This window comes from Dunckerocampus dactyliophorus, chromosome 14, assembly GCF_027744805.1.
Source record: "Dunckerocampus dactyliophorus isolate RoL2022-P2 chromosome 14, RoL_Ddac_1.1, whole genome shotgun sequence".
NCBI classification, from domain to species: Eukaryota; Metazoa; Chordata; class Actinopteri; order Syngnathiformes; family Syngnathidae; genus Dunckerocampus; species Dunckerocampus dactyliophorus.
This window is the reverse complement of record NC_072832.1, coordinates 14,668,393-14,685,430: the sequence shown is the minus strand read 5'-3', so window position 1 is coordinate 14,685,430 and position 17,038 is coordinate 14,668,393. Positions and strand designations below refer to the sequence as shown.

Sequence of the window (17,038 nt, the reverse complement as noted above, 5' to 3'; positions counted from 1 at the left end):
AGCAAAATTAATGGGAAAAAAGAACATACCTGATCTTGATAATGTGCACTTTGCTGTCATGCACATGAATTTGTGTGTTAATCCATGCAACACCTTCATCCTCATTGCAGGAAAATACATACTGGAACAAAAGAGGAAGAGGAGTTATATGAACTATATATACACTCGCTTGGCAAAACACTACTGTATTATCCTGATATATGACTACCCTGAGTATAAGACAACGACTCTCTTTTTCAAATTTCAGTGAAATAACTGGTAATACACTGTAATAAAAAGGATACCATAGTTCTTAGCTGCTTGACAGTTTGATGACACTGCTTCATTGAGCACCATTAACTTAAAATTAGCATCATAATTCCTCCTGTGTTGTTTGCTAACTTGCACAACCTTTTTCCAGCGGGTCTCTGAGTCGCGGCTCCTGTTCACTCCTGTATGTGAACGACAGGAAGAAAAGCTCTGACTTGTTTGGCGCCACCGGATGGCCACCTGTTTTCTCTCGACTAGGGCTTGGAGCGGTATGAGATTCTGATAGTATGATAACATTAAGCAAAAATATCATGATTTCACGATTAGAATTCCAGCTCTAAAATGTGTTATTTTGAAATTTCTTTATAAAGACTGCCCACCCGCCCAATGAACAGTCATCTATTAAACAATACCATACAACATGATAGAAGTGGAACACAAATAACCAACAACAACAACAAAAAAAAATAAATCAAATGCAGCGCTCTTAATGTAGTGTATTGTGGATAATCCTGCAACTCAAGTCACACCATAAATTATTTGTTCGGAAAAAAAGCAACACAAAATGCAAATAAATGCAATCACTTGGCGGGGGCGGGGGGTGGTCGTATTCTGCGAAAGTAGCTCAACCATCCCAGGCTTTGTGCTCAAGATGCAACTCAACCAAACAACTTTGACGGTGGTTATCAACTTACTTTGTCAAATCTGGTTTTCGGCTTTGTGCACGTTCACATGAAAGGAGGCATTTGACGTCATGACGTGTTATTCTACTTCCGCTAAAAAATGAAGCGATCCCAGCCAGTGTATTTTGTACAAGATGAGCAAGTAATTATTATGGAGCGTTATGAGGAGGAATTCCCAAAAGATTATGACTGCTTAAAGCGACACGGTCGCCGCCAACAGAGCGAGGGAGGACCGCTGGCATTCCAGCAGGCAGCATGTGAATGCACAAGTTAACACTGATTATTATACTAACAATGCCCTATAATACCCTAGTCTTTTCGTTTACCAACGCTCAACATTGCACAACTTTAACATATTAACACTTATCCATTTAAAAAATAAATACGTTGGCGCATCGACTTTCTTTTTTCATGGTATATTTTCATGAAATGTTTTCAAATGCTGTATCTCATTGTGACCACGAGATGGCAGTGTTTCGCGTGTGACGTGTTCTGTGGCAGCCTTCTTAATTTTTTTGTCGTACAATTTTTTCCTTGTTAGAATAAAACAAAAAATGGGCTGAGTACTCACGTAAGGACTACTGTGACATTTACATCTGCTAACATTGGCCTAATTAGTAATATTTCATTTTGCATTTTATTCCTGGTGCTCGCCTCAAAAAGTGAGTTTATCTAGCGTATTCCCTCGACTGAAAATGGATGTTGCTTATAGATGGATAATATCATGTGGACAGGAAATCAATTACATTTCTCTTTCTCCATGCCCCCTCGGGAACCTCATAGGTTCTCAATAAATGGTGACTCCATCTCCAAATTAGTTAAGCAGTGAAACAGTGTCACTTTCATAGCCCATTTTAAGCTGAAAGCTGGTCCCGACCAGGTTATGAGTTTAGCCTAAGTTACCATGGTGATACAGCTACTTTAAAAGACAGCTACCTTCGTTGAACACGAAGCAGTGTTGAGCAGTGTGGAGAGTGCCAGTGACTGGCGTGAGTTGTGGCTGACAGCAGCTTCTGTGTGAATGAATGTTCACTGCATATGTGTTCTCTGTAGTATTCTACTACACTGCCCACTAGGTGTCAGGAACATTACATTGATGAGACGTTAGCCACCAAGTATGCCGTCAATGCTAAAGTTTGAGTTTATGTAATGTTTTATCTGCGTCTAAGATGTCTTATTTCCTATTATTAATTCAATTGTATCATTATTAGTAATACAAGTGTAAAAGTGACAATAAGAGTGTTATTTCATGTCTAGAGGGCTCTAATAATGTAAAAAAAAAACATATTTAGAAGGCCTTAAACAGGTTTTCTATGCTCTAACTACAAAAATGTTCCATTTATAAATAAGGAATCCTACTTCTCGGAAATTCACTTATCGCGGCCGGGTCTGGAACCAATTGACCGCGATAAACGAGAGATAACTGTATGTCTTCATTTACTTATTTTCTGTTATGTCTCCTGTACAGTATTGAGTGATACGAGTGTAAAGGTGATGTTAAAAAAACATATTTAGAAGGCCATAAACACTACAGAAATGTTAGTTATAAATAAGGTATCCTAGTTCGCAGAAATTCACTTATCACAGTCGGGTCTGGAGCCCATTAACCACAATAAAGAAGGGACAGCTGTAATTATATATCCTTTTACAAAAATAGCTAGTAATACAAGGCTGTAGATAACCACATTCTATTTTATTTGTCATATTTTGTAATGTACCCTGCCTGTCGCCCGAAGTCAGCTGGGATAGGCCCCAAACATACCCCCGCGACCCTAATGAGGATAAGCGGCATAGAAAGTGGATGGATGGATGGATGGATATTTTGCATTGTTTCACCATTGCTCTCCAATGAAAAGCATGCATGTCCACATTTGGAGATTTTTTTGTGTGTTTTTTTTGTTTCTGTTTCAGTCAAAGTTTTACCTGCAACAGCCCATCCATGACGAAGAGTTCCATGAAGAAGAAATCCTTGTTAGCCGGTCCTAGGCCCACATGAACAATAGTTCCATGGTCTGCTTGTGTCTGAAATCTCACAGTGATGTTGTTGATGGGGCTCAGGTCAATCCCTTCAAATTCCAGGTAGGAATCCCCAAAGTAGTGGATGTATGAATCTAGGGGATACCAATATACAGTAGAAGGTGAAATGAAGGGAAAGGTTTCTGCACTTTTTTTTTGTAAATTCTGTGTCTATCCACTATTGATCCCTGAAAGGAGAAACGATATTTTCCACCCACTTTCTCCAAAGAAATGTGAGTGCACGGGATGAGATTCAGAACATCACCTTGACAAACATCACAGCTTGAATGTCTCGCCGAGAAGATGTGATACAGACTTGAACTTCCTGTTTTTATTCCTCTGAGTCTCTTGCCACTGCTTTGTTGTGGCATGGAAATGTAAATGTAACCTGTATCCATCAAATAACCTTGGCAACAGAAATAGAATACAGCTGAAAGACACAGTAAAAAAAAAAAAAAAAAAATGTGCACGGAAATTGAGCAAGGATTTTTATGTAAAAAAAGACCTGCAAAAGATTCTGTGCAGCATCCCAAGTCGAGGCACACTGAAAATCACTTTATTCGCCAGGAAGGCTGTGAAGCATGCAAATGGCACAATATCACGAAAGAGAAGCCATCGGTCTGAGCTCAGTGCAGTCATACACGTTTATTACATGCTGCGTTTTAGAGTAGAATAACTTGGCTTGTGTCATCCGTGAGAGTAGGAAATTAAGGGACACTCCTGTTAAAGCATCCCTGCCCGCAAGCTTATTGGGTGTAGTGACACAGACCAACTTAAACGCCAGGCTCGGGCTGGCATTAGGAGCGTTCATGCTCAATGTAGTTCTAATTTGAAAGAAACGGTGCAATCTGTTAGGAAGAAGTCAAAGCAGCGAGTTTGTTCAATTGAAAAGCGTTTGTGGGTGCACCTGTCTCATGCTCTGTCTACTCCTATCTAGGGAGAGGAGGGGAAAATAAAAAGAAATCATTACTCAAGATAAATCAGCTTTAAAAAGGGTTGCCATGATTCATCCAGCGACCGCAAGTTGGACCTCTATCAATATGTGTTACACGTCAAGTCCTTATTGGCGGCTCCTACTTTTGATCCGACAGCCTGCTCCTCGGGGGCATTTGGGAAACAAGTTTACTTGAATATCCCATTTGGACTGGAAATCTACAGCGCCAATACCCTGAGGAAAAACCATTACCAAAAAAGAGAAACATGTGCAGCATACCTGCTGTGATTTGTGAATTAATGAGGATAAACCTACACTGCAACAATGCAGCACTGCTGTCTTCACTCCTGACAATGCAGGTTGCCAATGCTGATGATGGAAAATTACCCCTCAGAGACAAAGCTTTTCATTAATTTTAAAGCCTTGTTTAGTCTGATGTAGTCTTTGATGCAGTCTGAAGCTGTTGCCAAAGGGCACTCTCATGCCTCATTAAGAGCTAGCTGCAGTTTTGCCTTTACAGTCTCCTACTTTCTTCCATTTGTACACCACAGTGCTCATCCACACAGTCAAAGTTAAAATGCACTCACCGGCCACAACATTAGGTACACCGCACAATCTAACGGGACTAATCTGTATCATGACCCCCCCACTGTGTGGTGTTTATCAGAGATGACCTCTATCATTTAACAGTAGAGTGGCCTGCCAACAGTCCTGACTTCAACTTTACTGAACACGTGTGGGATAAGCTTGGGTGTGCTGTTCATGCTGGAGGAGAGTAACCAACACAACCATGTTGACGAGGCTGCAATGACTCCTGGTTGAAAAGTGGGATGCCAGCCCACAGCAGTGTGTGACCAGTGTGAGAAGAAATCAATAGCAACTGCACTGTTCAGGTTGCGTCCAGTCCAGTTGTGATCAATTCAATGTCGTGAGAGTCCAATGACCTGGATGAATGAGCACGTTTACAGGTAGTATGACAAGGAGTTGCCAGTGAAAAAGCGTATTATTAGTATGACCTTCGCCCCCCCCCCTTTGCTGTTTTTTTTCCCCAAATATTTCAACTTTCTTCTGAAATAATCTTCGAAAATGTCATTCTCATAATATTGTGACTTTATTCCCATATTATTACTTTTTCTTTGTCTTATCTCTTTCTCATAATAATATGACTTTAAAATAACTTATTTTTTCTTTAATTATATTTCAATTCTGTGCTATTAAAATTACATAATTTTTCCTTGTGATATTACGAGTATATTCTCGTAAAATGTCTACTTTTATCCCAATTTTTTCTCTGACCATTTTGACTTTTTCTTTCTGTTGTTGTTTTTCTTCTCGTTATTACTTTATTCCCATATTTTCACTTTATTCTTGTAGCATTAGAACTTTTTTTAGCGACCTCATTTTTCAAATAATGCAACTTCATTGTTTTGTTTGTTTTTCATAATATTACGACAAGAAAAATAACGTCTTTCTTTAATATTTCAACTTTATGCTACTAAAATGACTTTTTTCTCATTACATTATAGCATTATTCTTGTAAATTTGCAAATTTTTGCATTATATTACAACTTTTTTCTTTTAATATTTTGATGATACTCGTGTAAAGTTACTGCTGATTTTTCCATTTATGCCGTTGTTGTATTTATTTATATTTTTTAGATTTCTTGTTAAATTATATTTGTATAATGTGAAGCGGGCCAATAAAAAAAACGGCCGCGGGCCGCACATGGCCCCTAGGCCGCACGTTTGACACCCCTGATTTAGTAACATGTTGTCAAGAAGAATTGTTAAAACATCGAGATAATCCAAAGACATTATTATATAGTAGCCCAGTGCATGGTGTACAAAAGCAAATAACTGCTGAATTAGCCCCCATTTTCAGTAACAGCTTAAGCTGTAGGCAACTTCTTGATGAAGTTATTTATTTATTTATTTGTTTTTGTTAACGCCACTAATTTAAGTATCATGACTTGTCAGCATCCACCAACTTTATCCACTTCTGCATTCGCCTTAAAATGTTGTTTGTTGTTGATTGTTGAAACATTTCTTTCATTTAAGAAAGAAGAAAACAAACAAACAAACAATATAAAAACATTATGACATAAACACAAACACAAAATGTTGGTTGTGCTACACAGCTGTTGGTGTGTGGAAGTGGTGGAGGTATTACAACATTTGCTCTGTTGCTGCTGTGTTGTGCAATATGCTTGTTAAAAAAACTTACCATGTGGTAAAAGAGAGCAACAAGAGAGCAAAGGCTTTCTCATGCACTCCACGATCATTATTAAAATAAAAAAATAAAGTTCTTATATATCAGCATCTCTTCAATTATCACCTGCCTCCAATTAAGCCAATTAACACTCCATCTTCTTTGTAGTTTCGTCCCGGCTATAATTACAACATTCAAAGTATGTAGGCAGAAACCTAAGATAAAGCTGATGCAAGCATCTTGTCTTGAAAATGTGGCTTGTTATTGCACTTTTGTGTCCATTATTCCATTTGATTTTCCTAATATTAGTTGTAATTATGCACTAACATGCATATGTATTTCTGCTATGATACACATAAGTGTCACGCAGACTTGCTATGTGTATCTGCTCGAGGCTAGAGGCCTCTTGTCCCCAGAACAAGTCATTCACATGCTCAGACTCAACAGTCAGCCTCAACAGTTTCTGCTTGTCAGCATGTTGCCAACCATATAATGTTGCAGACATTGGACAATAAAATGCATAGAAATGTCATACGGGAGGCACTTGCAGTACTTGCTTCATCCTGAAGGGGAGGGGGCGTGCGTGACCTCAAATTTACCTCTCATTGCTGTCCTTCCATAGAGAGGAAAAGCCAGTGGAAACTTCGAAACATGTTGCTTTGCAAGTGAAAGTTAAGGTTACATTCAGAGGTTAAAGTCAATGTGATAACGTATTGCTGACCGTGGAGTTTTATCGCCACTGTAGTCTGTTCAAAGGCCTTTTGTTCTTTCGAAAGAACAAAAAGTTTTCTCAGTGGGAGTATGAATATTTCACAGCCAGTCTAATTACCTCCTGTCTTAATACACGTCCATAAACGGGGAGAAAGAATTGATATGAGTCATACATTCATGACGGTGAAGTGTGTCAGTAAGTGAATGTCAGACAGGTTATAACACAAGATATTACCACTGGAAAAATTGGTATATATTTGATAAGATGTGAGTGGGAGATCAATTATTGTAAGGCGAGACCTTGCCCGCCGACTTTTAATTGATATAGACTTTATGTCCCATTTATTTAAAAAAAGCCAAGGTGTAAGTCCTGTTTTGTCCCTGATTTATTGGTTAATGTAATAGACTGACTGATTGAACTTGTCACAGGACGGAGATAAAATACTGCGGAGGACCATTCTTGGATTCTTGCAATTTCTGAGCCTGGAGGGAAGGCAAAAGGTCATTCTTTACCTTCAACATCTGCAGAAAAAAAAAAAAAACCTCTTATTCTGAAGATATGTGATGGAAGACGACTCAGCTGAATATTATTTTATGGTGAAAAACTGCATCCTCACTTGTTTTTGCATTCTAACTCTATTTTTGTACTTTACAGATCCATTTATATTTTTGTTGAATGGATTTAAATAACTAATGCTATTACTCATAATGCCCAGTAGTTCCTTTGGGCTGCGCATCATTCATGAATATTCCAAACATGTGACTGAAATCATGACTCACTGGCACAGTTGTGCAAATGAAAATGAAAACAAAATGTATATTATACAATAAACACTTTTCTAAACAAGGTGAGTCCTTTGAAGGGTAAGGTTGGCATTTTAAATCTTAGAATAAATCAGAACAGATTTTTTTCTAATATCATTATATTTTATATTAAAATGATTTATAGCATATTTTATTATGGTGCAGTTCCACACAATTGCAAACCTCAGCCACAATGATAAACATACAGTGGAACCCCCAAAGTGAAATGACCAAAAAGTTTCACAATTTGAAATTTGCTCAAAGTTTTTTGGAAATATATTCCTCAAAAGTCTAAGAAAACTTGGACTTCAAACGCTCGTTATGCGTAAGCCTTCAACAAATCTCACGAGGCTTCAATTCGGTGGGCATCTACAGAATAAATTCAACAAGTTTTTTTTAGATACTACGAGAAGGTTGCCAGTAAAGGCAACGAGAACGAGCTCTGGCTATTTATTAAATAGTAATTACATACACACATTTGCGTTATCAAGCAGGTGGTAACAGATATAGCATGCTGAGAGCATAATGGCAAATGAGTATCATAAATTACTATCATAAAAAGAAGCTTATAAGATATTAACTGTCAGTGTTTGAAACAATACATACAGACAAAGCAAACATAAAACTCAAGACGTGTTCTTCCGCTCTCTGTTGACAGACACATACAGACATCCTTCATTTATCATGGTGAAATGGTGATAAGTGAATTTCCGTAAAGTGTGATTCCTTATTTATAAATGTTTTGAACAAGGACAATAATGTTTACGACTTGACATTATTAGAGCCTTCTAGACATGAAATGCTCTGGTGTTGGACAGGAAGAGATGTCCGGTTCAGAGTTGAGTTTTAGTTTGCAGTGGGTTAAGGCCACAACAGTGTTATTATCATGATCATTATTATTATTATTGTTCCTGTTGTGAGATAATTAAAACCTGCAATAAACGCCTGGTGTTGCGGCAATCAAGCCTGGTGCTTGTGTCTCACTGAACATTACAGTAACATTACTGACACCTAGTGACCAGTGTAGTATACTATCATCACATCATCACAGCCAGCATCTTCGGAACGCCTGAAATGAACTAATATACACATATACTGTACATCGTCCCCCCTTTATCGCGGTTAATTTGTTCAGACCCGACTGCGATAAGTAGGATTCAATATTAATAGTTTGAGCATAGAAACTTTGTTTATGACTTTCTACGTAAATACATTTCCACTATTATTTGAGCAATGTAGAAATAAAAAACCCCTATAGTAACCTTTACACACCTATTATTCTTTGTTTACACCGCATTGCGCAACACTAATGTGCAGGCTACACGATCACTGCAGGGACATAAGAGATGGCTGCCGCTCACAGCATACAGCAAGTTACCGAGCTAACTAGTTAGCCTCCAATTTATTTGTTCTAAACTTAAAAGTGTTTCAAACAGAGTGGGGAAGAAGGACAAAGTGTGAAGCCAAAAACGTACCACTTCCACACGGAATGGGAGGAGAATTTTTTTTTTCACTCTATCATGTCGGACATGCCATGGCTGACTCCATGCAGTGTTAAGGTAGTGTAATCTAAGGTAATGTCTCATCAATGTAACATTACTGGCACCTGGTTACCAGACTGCTACATATGACTTGTCTTTCAATATTTTTCATGAAGAGTGATTATTTATTAATTATTTTGTAAAAAACGCAAGAGAGCAAGGGAGCAATGTTTGAAGCAAGGGAAGGGACAACTGTATATATGTATTTAAGTTTATTTAGCCATTTGTATGCTTGAAAATGCTTAATTTATATAAAAAATATGTACAGTTTGCTTAGATATGCATTTTTTTAAACCAATAATAGGTCGTAGTCAACCATGAAACAGTGTGATTTATTTCCAAAGGTGTGAAGTATTACTTTATTTTAGTTTTATTATTGAATTGTTAACTTCTATTTATACTAGCTGACGGTTAGCACAGTCAATAAAGTTATTATTGTTATGAAAGTTTGAAACTAGAACAAATGAATTCACTTTACATAGTTTGCTATGGTTTTGAAATCAGAACAACTAGGACGTCAAGCAGCACCACTGAAGTGATTGTGTTTGACTTTGGAGGTTCAACTGTAGTGATGAATGAATATATTTTTGATGGTGTCAGTCAGAACTGAGCATCATTATCTTTGTAAAGGCAGTATTTTTGATACAGAATTTGCATTGCATCCTATATTTACAGTATAAAGTTGGTGCAGGAGCACCAGGCTAAAGAAAGTCAGCTTGGCTTAAACAGCAGTGAGCTTCCCTCCACCAGCGCGCCCCTTTGAGATTCCCATCATCTCTTAAACTGTGGAGCTCAGCATTGTGTGCGCAGTGATGGTGGAATATCGGTGTGCTGAATATACAGCGTTTGTTGAGTATAACACAGCTAACACAGCGACTAGCCTCTGTTTAAATGCATATTGACGTGTGTTTTTTCAAAGGTTGTGGAGGAGTCTGGGGTTTAAAGAAGCACCGTTTTAGTCTATTTCAGGCAGCACCAAGGGCATGGCTTGCTTTTAGATTGTGACCTAGTTAGATAAAATTGCAGGTTTCCTGGTCCTATTACCCAAACACAAATTTGAAAATGATTATCTATGTGTACATAAACAAAGGATACTTTGTAGATGCTTGGTTTTCTAGTCTTGGTACATTTAACCCAGTGTACAAATGCACCTCGCCTTGGACCAATACTGGATCAGGTGCAGATGGGAAGACTCCATTATGTTTGGCCCAGAGTGAATTTCAGAGTGTCACAGTGAATTGGTTCAAGCTCGTCTGTGTTCAATAGGTCTGTTTAACTGCTCTGCGGCTTTGTGAACAGTTTCAAAGGTAAGGTAGACCTCATCTGTCAAGAAGAAACAATCTGCCTCCTCTTACACACACTGCTAAATCCAATAGCATTAACATATATAACACACTAAGATCTTCAGCTTTCACTTGCCTGCGTTCAAATGATCAGGCTTTCATCTTTTATGTACAATCAACATTTCTGACATTCATTTATTTATATTCTACACTCGTCTGGTCAGTGTTGCCTTTTCACTTTCCTTATCTAGATTTACCCGACTGATCCGGGGATTATATAAACGACCTTCCAGTTCCAAGTTCTCTAACCTATAGACCCTGAAAGTGAGATCCTTCTTCACATTACAAGCATCCCACCACTTGCCTAATTCAACACCATCGCTTATCTTAACAAACCTCACAATACCCACTGATAAAAAATACAAAATAGAATCCAATTATACCTAAAGGCTTTCCAATTGTATTAAAAAATAACAGCAATATTTTTGGCTACAGCGCTGGACTCTATCAGCAAAGAGAAAGAGCCCAGAATGAACTTAAGTTTGTGTAGAAGTGAAAGTTAAGCTTGTGTGTGTGTGTGTGAACAATATTGTGTACCTGCCTCTTCTCCCAGTATTTTTCCATCAGTTATCTATAAGTGTTGTACAGCTGTAGTTGTGCTATGTGAGTGGATGTCATGAAAACATTCCATTGGGAAGCTGTTACACTGAAATACACTGAATTATTAGACTGAATGGAAAAGTATAATAATAATATCTAGCAATAGTAATAATAAGTAGCAGTAATAATAATATCTAACAGTACAAAGAAGAATGGATGGAAAAATTGGCTTCAACATAGAGTTGCTGCATATCTAACTGGTGTTATGCATGTTACTCTTCTACTAGTTGATCTGATGTGGAAAAATAGTTGACTAAATTTGCCACTTTGGTTTGTAGATACCATTTTTTGGGGATTTTGTCTATTTCAAGGGGTCACACTCTAACACAATCCTCCTAGGGAATTTTCTAATTTCTTGCCAAAATCTAACCAGTATACCATATTTCCCAGACTGTAAGTCACACCTTTTTCACAGTTTGGCTGGTCCTGCGACTTACATTCAGGTGTGGTGATGGGAACTGAAAACCAGTTCTTGTTGAGAACCGGTTACGAGTGTTTGAATTCATTGGAGTCATTTGCCAATTTTGCAAACGATTCCCTTAACAATTCCAGTGGGAGTGAATGACGTCACCAAGCACGTTGCGTAGCATGCATCAATTATGCAATGACGTCATTCAGTACTAATCAATTATGCAATGACGTCATTCAGTAGTACAGCCAGCAGGAAACACAAGCGGCACAGACGCTTGAAAGTTTGGTTACATTTCTCAAGAAAGGATGACAACAGGGCAACTTGCAATACTTGCAAAGTGGATATTTCATCAAAGGAAGTAAATACTACCAATATGCAAAAATATTTGCATACACAGCAGTTTCAGTTTATTGTTCATTTTAATGCCTGATACAGCTAAAGGTACCTTTTTTTGGACAAATACAATAATGACAACAAAACTCCAGGCTAGCGAATTCAATGGATTCAGTGACGTGGAATGAGATTGGGAGTTTGGTGAACTTGCTTACCAGTAACTTGCTGGTTGGAATTGCTGGCGGGTTATGTTAATTTAGCCTATTCAGCCTCACAGGTATATTTTTATGCTATTGTGTAGCTGAATAACTGTTAATGTGTTACGTTAACATACTGGACACACATTCAGCCTGTTGTTCTGTGTGATACCGTTTAGTTGAATGACTTGCCTTTCCAGTTTAAGTGTTTGTTCTTGGACTTGAATATTGTGAACTAAATTTCTAAATAAATGCAAATGCAAATTCATGATACATTTTTTGACTGATGCAACTTGTAGTCTGAAAAATATGGTACTGGAAAGATGGGAGACATTGAATTGTGCTCATTGTGAGTTAAGGTGTGTGTGGAGCTTGGCAGCAAAAGTTCGCTGATTCACCATGAAACAAAGTGCCGCATGAATGATTCTAAAGTATTAGCACCTGCCACCATTGCATCTAATGGACAAATTTCACTACTCATGTTCATATGGAAATTGTCAAGGAACCTATTCTGTAAGATGCACAGGTAGACTGCCATATTGGTTTGACGTGACCGTTTTCCATGAAACATTAAACTGTCATAAATCGGCTACACAAAATTGGATATTGACCAAAATCGCTGTGTATAAAGGAGGTCCCACCCTGAGGAGATGCATACATCACATTCCATCATTTGACGCCGTGCCACCTCGTGGTGACAGGAATGCAACACAAAATTCAATACCTTGGCTCTAAAAGGTCACACAGTTTATTGTATAACTGCATACTTGTAGTCCAGATCATGCTGCTTACAGCACTCAATTGTATTTTTCCTTTGTATCACATGCTAAATAGGGTATCAAATAAATTACACATATCAGTTTTCTCAGTTTTGTTCTACAGTGTGTAACGTCCTGTTAAATGTAGTCTGATATTGATGGATTATAGAGATGGTTTTCAACAGCAAATATTTGCCCTTTGACTGAATATGAATTTGTTTACCAATATCCTGCGTCTGTTGACAGAGACAGACTACATCTTACAACCATACAATCCTTGTAACATGAAAGTCTCATAGCATGTTGCAATTTTAATGGGACAACATGCAGTAAATCAAGATCTTTTGCTAGTAGCATTGATCGAGGATTTAGTAGTTGGTCAATTGTGTCTGGACTTTGCAGGCAGAGTGGGATAAAGGCTCAGTACAAGTCTCCATCGCCTCAGGCTCTTTGAATTTTTGTTTGAAAAATAGGAATGGGATTTTATTTGACCATGCAGCCTTTGCTACCTTTAGGCACATTCAGACCGCCCGTTTCCTCGTTTCCAAGGCTTGCTTGCTGCAGCTGCATGATACAGTACATGACTGAACATCACATAACACAAAAAAGCGAGCAAGATAACTCTGAAAGTAGACAAGCATTTCTGCTTATGGGTCTTGAATTATGAAACTGTTTAAATCTGCAAGGTAGCATAAGGACGCTGCATCATTTGCGTGCCTATAGGACATGAAGGTGCAGTGTGGTTTTGTACCTGTGGATTGCTCAGCTGCCGGCGTGGGACTGAGTGTTAGTGTTTGCACAAGGGGTGTGAAGCCGCGAGTGATGTTCTTGAGTGCAGTCTCCAAGGGAACAGCATCCGTAGCAGGAGGGAGGCAGGTGACCTTGTTGATGCCATCTATGCAGGAATATGCTTCTGGACATGGATTTAAGAGGCAATCATCATAGTTGTGCTCACAGTTCCTCCCCTGTGTACGCAAGAATAAACAGCCTGTAGACGTTGAGTGTGAAATGAAACGCTAAACGATATATAATGCTAACAGTGTGAAAAATAAAGTTCATGCTGAAGAAATAATATTGAATTATGTAATTTATGCAAATGTAATCTTCTGCATAACTACTCCTTTAATGGGGTTATGGTGCCAATGCAGTTATTTGTTTGTGAGCACTATTACACAAAAACTACTTTGCACTCATGTGAAGGAACAGTTCTTTACTTGTTGGGGCACATTGGTGTAACCCTTTTAGAGGCACTTATTTTCTTTCCTCTTCTATTTCTGACCATCTGTTACAGCCGCAACTTGATTGGTCAAAATGTGTGGCGCCGTATGTGACTCTAAGCAGAAGGGGGCAGGGTGGGGTTACACACACAAGCAAGCTGGAAAGGTGAGGAAATTGAGCAGCAAGTAACAAGAGCGGAGGAAGTTTGTGTTTCTGAACTCTTACGTTAATGCTGCTTTTTCTTTTAGTTTTTCACATGTTAAAGGGGACCTATTATGCTTTGCCTCTTTTTTGACCTACAGATGTTGTTATAATGTTGTATTCTAGTGTTAAATGATGCAATTTTGTAGTTATGGCTTAGAAAACCTGTTTACGATCTTCTAAATACAATTTTTAACATTATTACAACCCTCTCGACATGAAATAACACCCATATCATCATCTTTACATTTGTTTTACCCAATATGGTAGATATAATCAAAGAAAATAATACATATTAAGCATAAAAAATAACTCACTTTCAGTTCTTTGTTTTTTTTTGGACAGTACACTTCCCGAGGTGGCTATTGTCTAATCAATGTATTGTAATGGTGGCTGTAAATGGCTTTACACTTGTATTACCCAATATACTAGACATACTAAGAATAAATAAGCCATTTAAGACATACATACAACTCCTGCTGGTGTGTGTCACAGTAAATGTGGTCCCTTGGGTAGCTTAGTGGTGGGTGGACAGATGTGTGGAGGACAGGAAATGACATCAGAGGTTCAGAGTTGAGTTTTAACTAGTCGTGGTAATGGCTCAACAGTAGCCGGTCTTATTCTGATTATTATGTTATTACCATTGTGCCTGTTGTGGGATAATTAAAATCTGCAGTAAACATGTAGACACTATATTCATGATTAAAATGCTTCTTCTTTCTTGGATTTTTAAAAATTTATGTAGTTAGTTAATTTAACCATTTGTGCTTGGCTCTAATTTTGCACGTGTAAGAAAATGTCTTCAAATAATGTGTCTTCTTCGGGCGTTGTTGTTTGGCGGTCCTTGAACACGGCATGTGTAACGCATATTGACTCACTGGCTCACTAAAAAGCCCCGTATTGAATTGATTTCCTTAATGATTTCTGTAAGTTATGTGCCTTTGTTTTCAGAATTATTATTATTATTACAGACCATGTTGTAGCAGACCAAAGCACAGCAAACCAGCATAAAGATCAGTTCACCACATCTTACCACAGCTTGTCACCATTTAATATAATGTAATATATAATTAATAACAATAATAATTCAGAATGTAAATAAATTCACCAAACAGCAGACGACCCTAAAACTCTCTGTTTTAAATTAGTAGCCCATATATGTAATAATATATCAAAGATGTTTCATTGTGTGGTTTATGTTTTTTTTTTAAGTGTGCAGGAGTAGGGGGTACATGACTTCCAGTCAGATGTCTGAAGGGGTACCACTGATGATGAGGGAACAGGAAGGTGTTTCCTGTCCTCTTTTTTTATTTTTATTGTCTTCATTGCATTGCTGATATTGTACTGAGCATCCAGACTTTTCTATGCTGAAATAGGTTCAATTGCTGACTCTATGGTTATCATTACATTTTCCTCTGGCTGACTTTGGTTGAACTCCAAATTGGATTTAGAGGTTCTACTGGAGCCATTTTTCTATTATCTTCAACTTATCTTCAATTACATGGTTCTACAGCCTTATAGTCAGTTTGTGTGGGGTCCCCTTCGACTAAATCTTTTTCCAAATGCGTGACTCCTAATGACAAATTTACCATGCCAGTGTGGTACTGATCCAAATGAGGCTTGTTCGGCCATGGCAGTCGTATGCGCTCTGCTGAATGCCGCTGCAGTATTGTCTCAGTATTTTATTAGTGTGATATAATCATCTTATCGCAATGCAATACTGATGATTGTCAAGGGATCCCCAGAGAGTTGAGGGTGCAGGAGAATAAATGTTCATTCTCATAAAATAAAATAACACTGAGGCAGAAACAGGTGGGGAGTCTCACCACAAATCCAGGACGACAGAAACAGGTGTAGCCGTAGCCTGGATCATTCTGAACGCATATCCCCTGGTTGCAGGGCTGTGGAAGGCACTCATTAATGTCAGCCTCACAGTGAAGGCCTGTCCAACCTGCCAGGAACAAAAGCCCACAGAGTGCACTGGTGAGCCCTGGCTCTCCCACTTCCACCCTCTGAAGTGAATATCAATCAGATGCTCCCACATTGATTTTCTTCTTTTGGGGTTCACGCATATGCACAGACAAGAAAAGGCTTTCACTAAAGAGTACAGGGACTGCATACATTTTAATGAGGCGAGGCAGTATCGTCTATTTATCACTTTATTTTAGTACTGTATGACTAGATCGTTCCCCTGAGAAAACCAGACGACTATTGGAAAGGTTCAGAAGAAAGAAAGCTACACATGCATGATTGTAACCTTTCCTGCCCTTTATATGGTTGCCTTCAATCTCATATGAATGCTCTTCAGGTATTAAAATGCTTTACGTACGGCGAAGAGCACTCTGGGAAAGTGGGGCACAGAAGACGACGTGGTAACAAAGGAGTCGTGTAAAAGACGGCGTCTCCTCGTCATCTTGATGTCACCTGACAAACCTCCACAATGTGTGAGTGACTCACCTGACCCGCAGTGGCAGACGAAGCTATTAATAAGATCTTGGCAAATGGCAGCGTTGTGGCAGGGAGATGAGGCACATTCGTTAACTTCCACTTCACAGAAATCCCCCATGAAACCTGCAGGACAGCTAAGAAAACATATCATGTTTGTAATACCGCAAGAGGCTGTCACTTCCTTCTAGTGAGCGTAATGCTGCACTCTAACCAAGAGATGCTTTATTATTTATTACAAAGCCTGTTGGTTGTTGCTTCCCTTTTCCCCCATCAAGGCATATTAATATGATTTGTTTTTAACTCAGCAAAATCCATCAGAGGATTAATATAGTCCATCCAAACGGTAAATTCCTTCATCTTCTTTACACAACTAATCCATTC

The 17,038-nt window shown here is 38.4% G+C and overlaps 1 protein-coding gene across 13 annotated transcripts in view; it reads right to left on the bottom strand.

Annotated features, from left to right (window-relative positions):
- Positions 1–17,038, bottom strand: part of eys (eyes shut homolog) — a 259,527-nt gene that overhangs the window by 94,746 nt on the left and 147,743 nt on the right. For all 13 annotated transcript variants that reach the window (XM_054798574.1, XM_054798573.1, XM_054798572.1 and 10 more), the window contains 5 exons: positions 16,667–16,791; positions 16,036–16,160; positions 13,542–13,755; positions 2,856–3,043; positions 30–121 (listed from right to left, as the gene is read on the bottom strand). In XM_054798574.1, the coding sequence (XP_054654549.1) occupies positions 30–121; positions 2,856–3,043; positions 13,542–13,755; positions 16,036–16,160; positions 16,667–16,791 (744 nt within the window). The remainder of the gene's footprint in view (positions 1–29; positions 122–2,855; positions 3,044–13,541; positions 13,756–16,035; positions 16,161–16,666; positions 16,792–17,038) is intronic.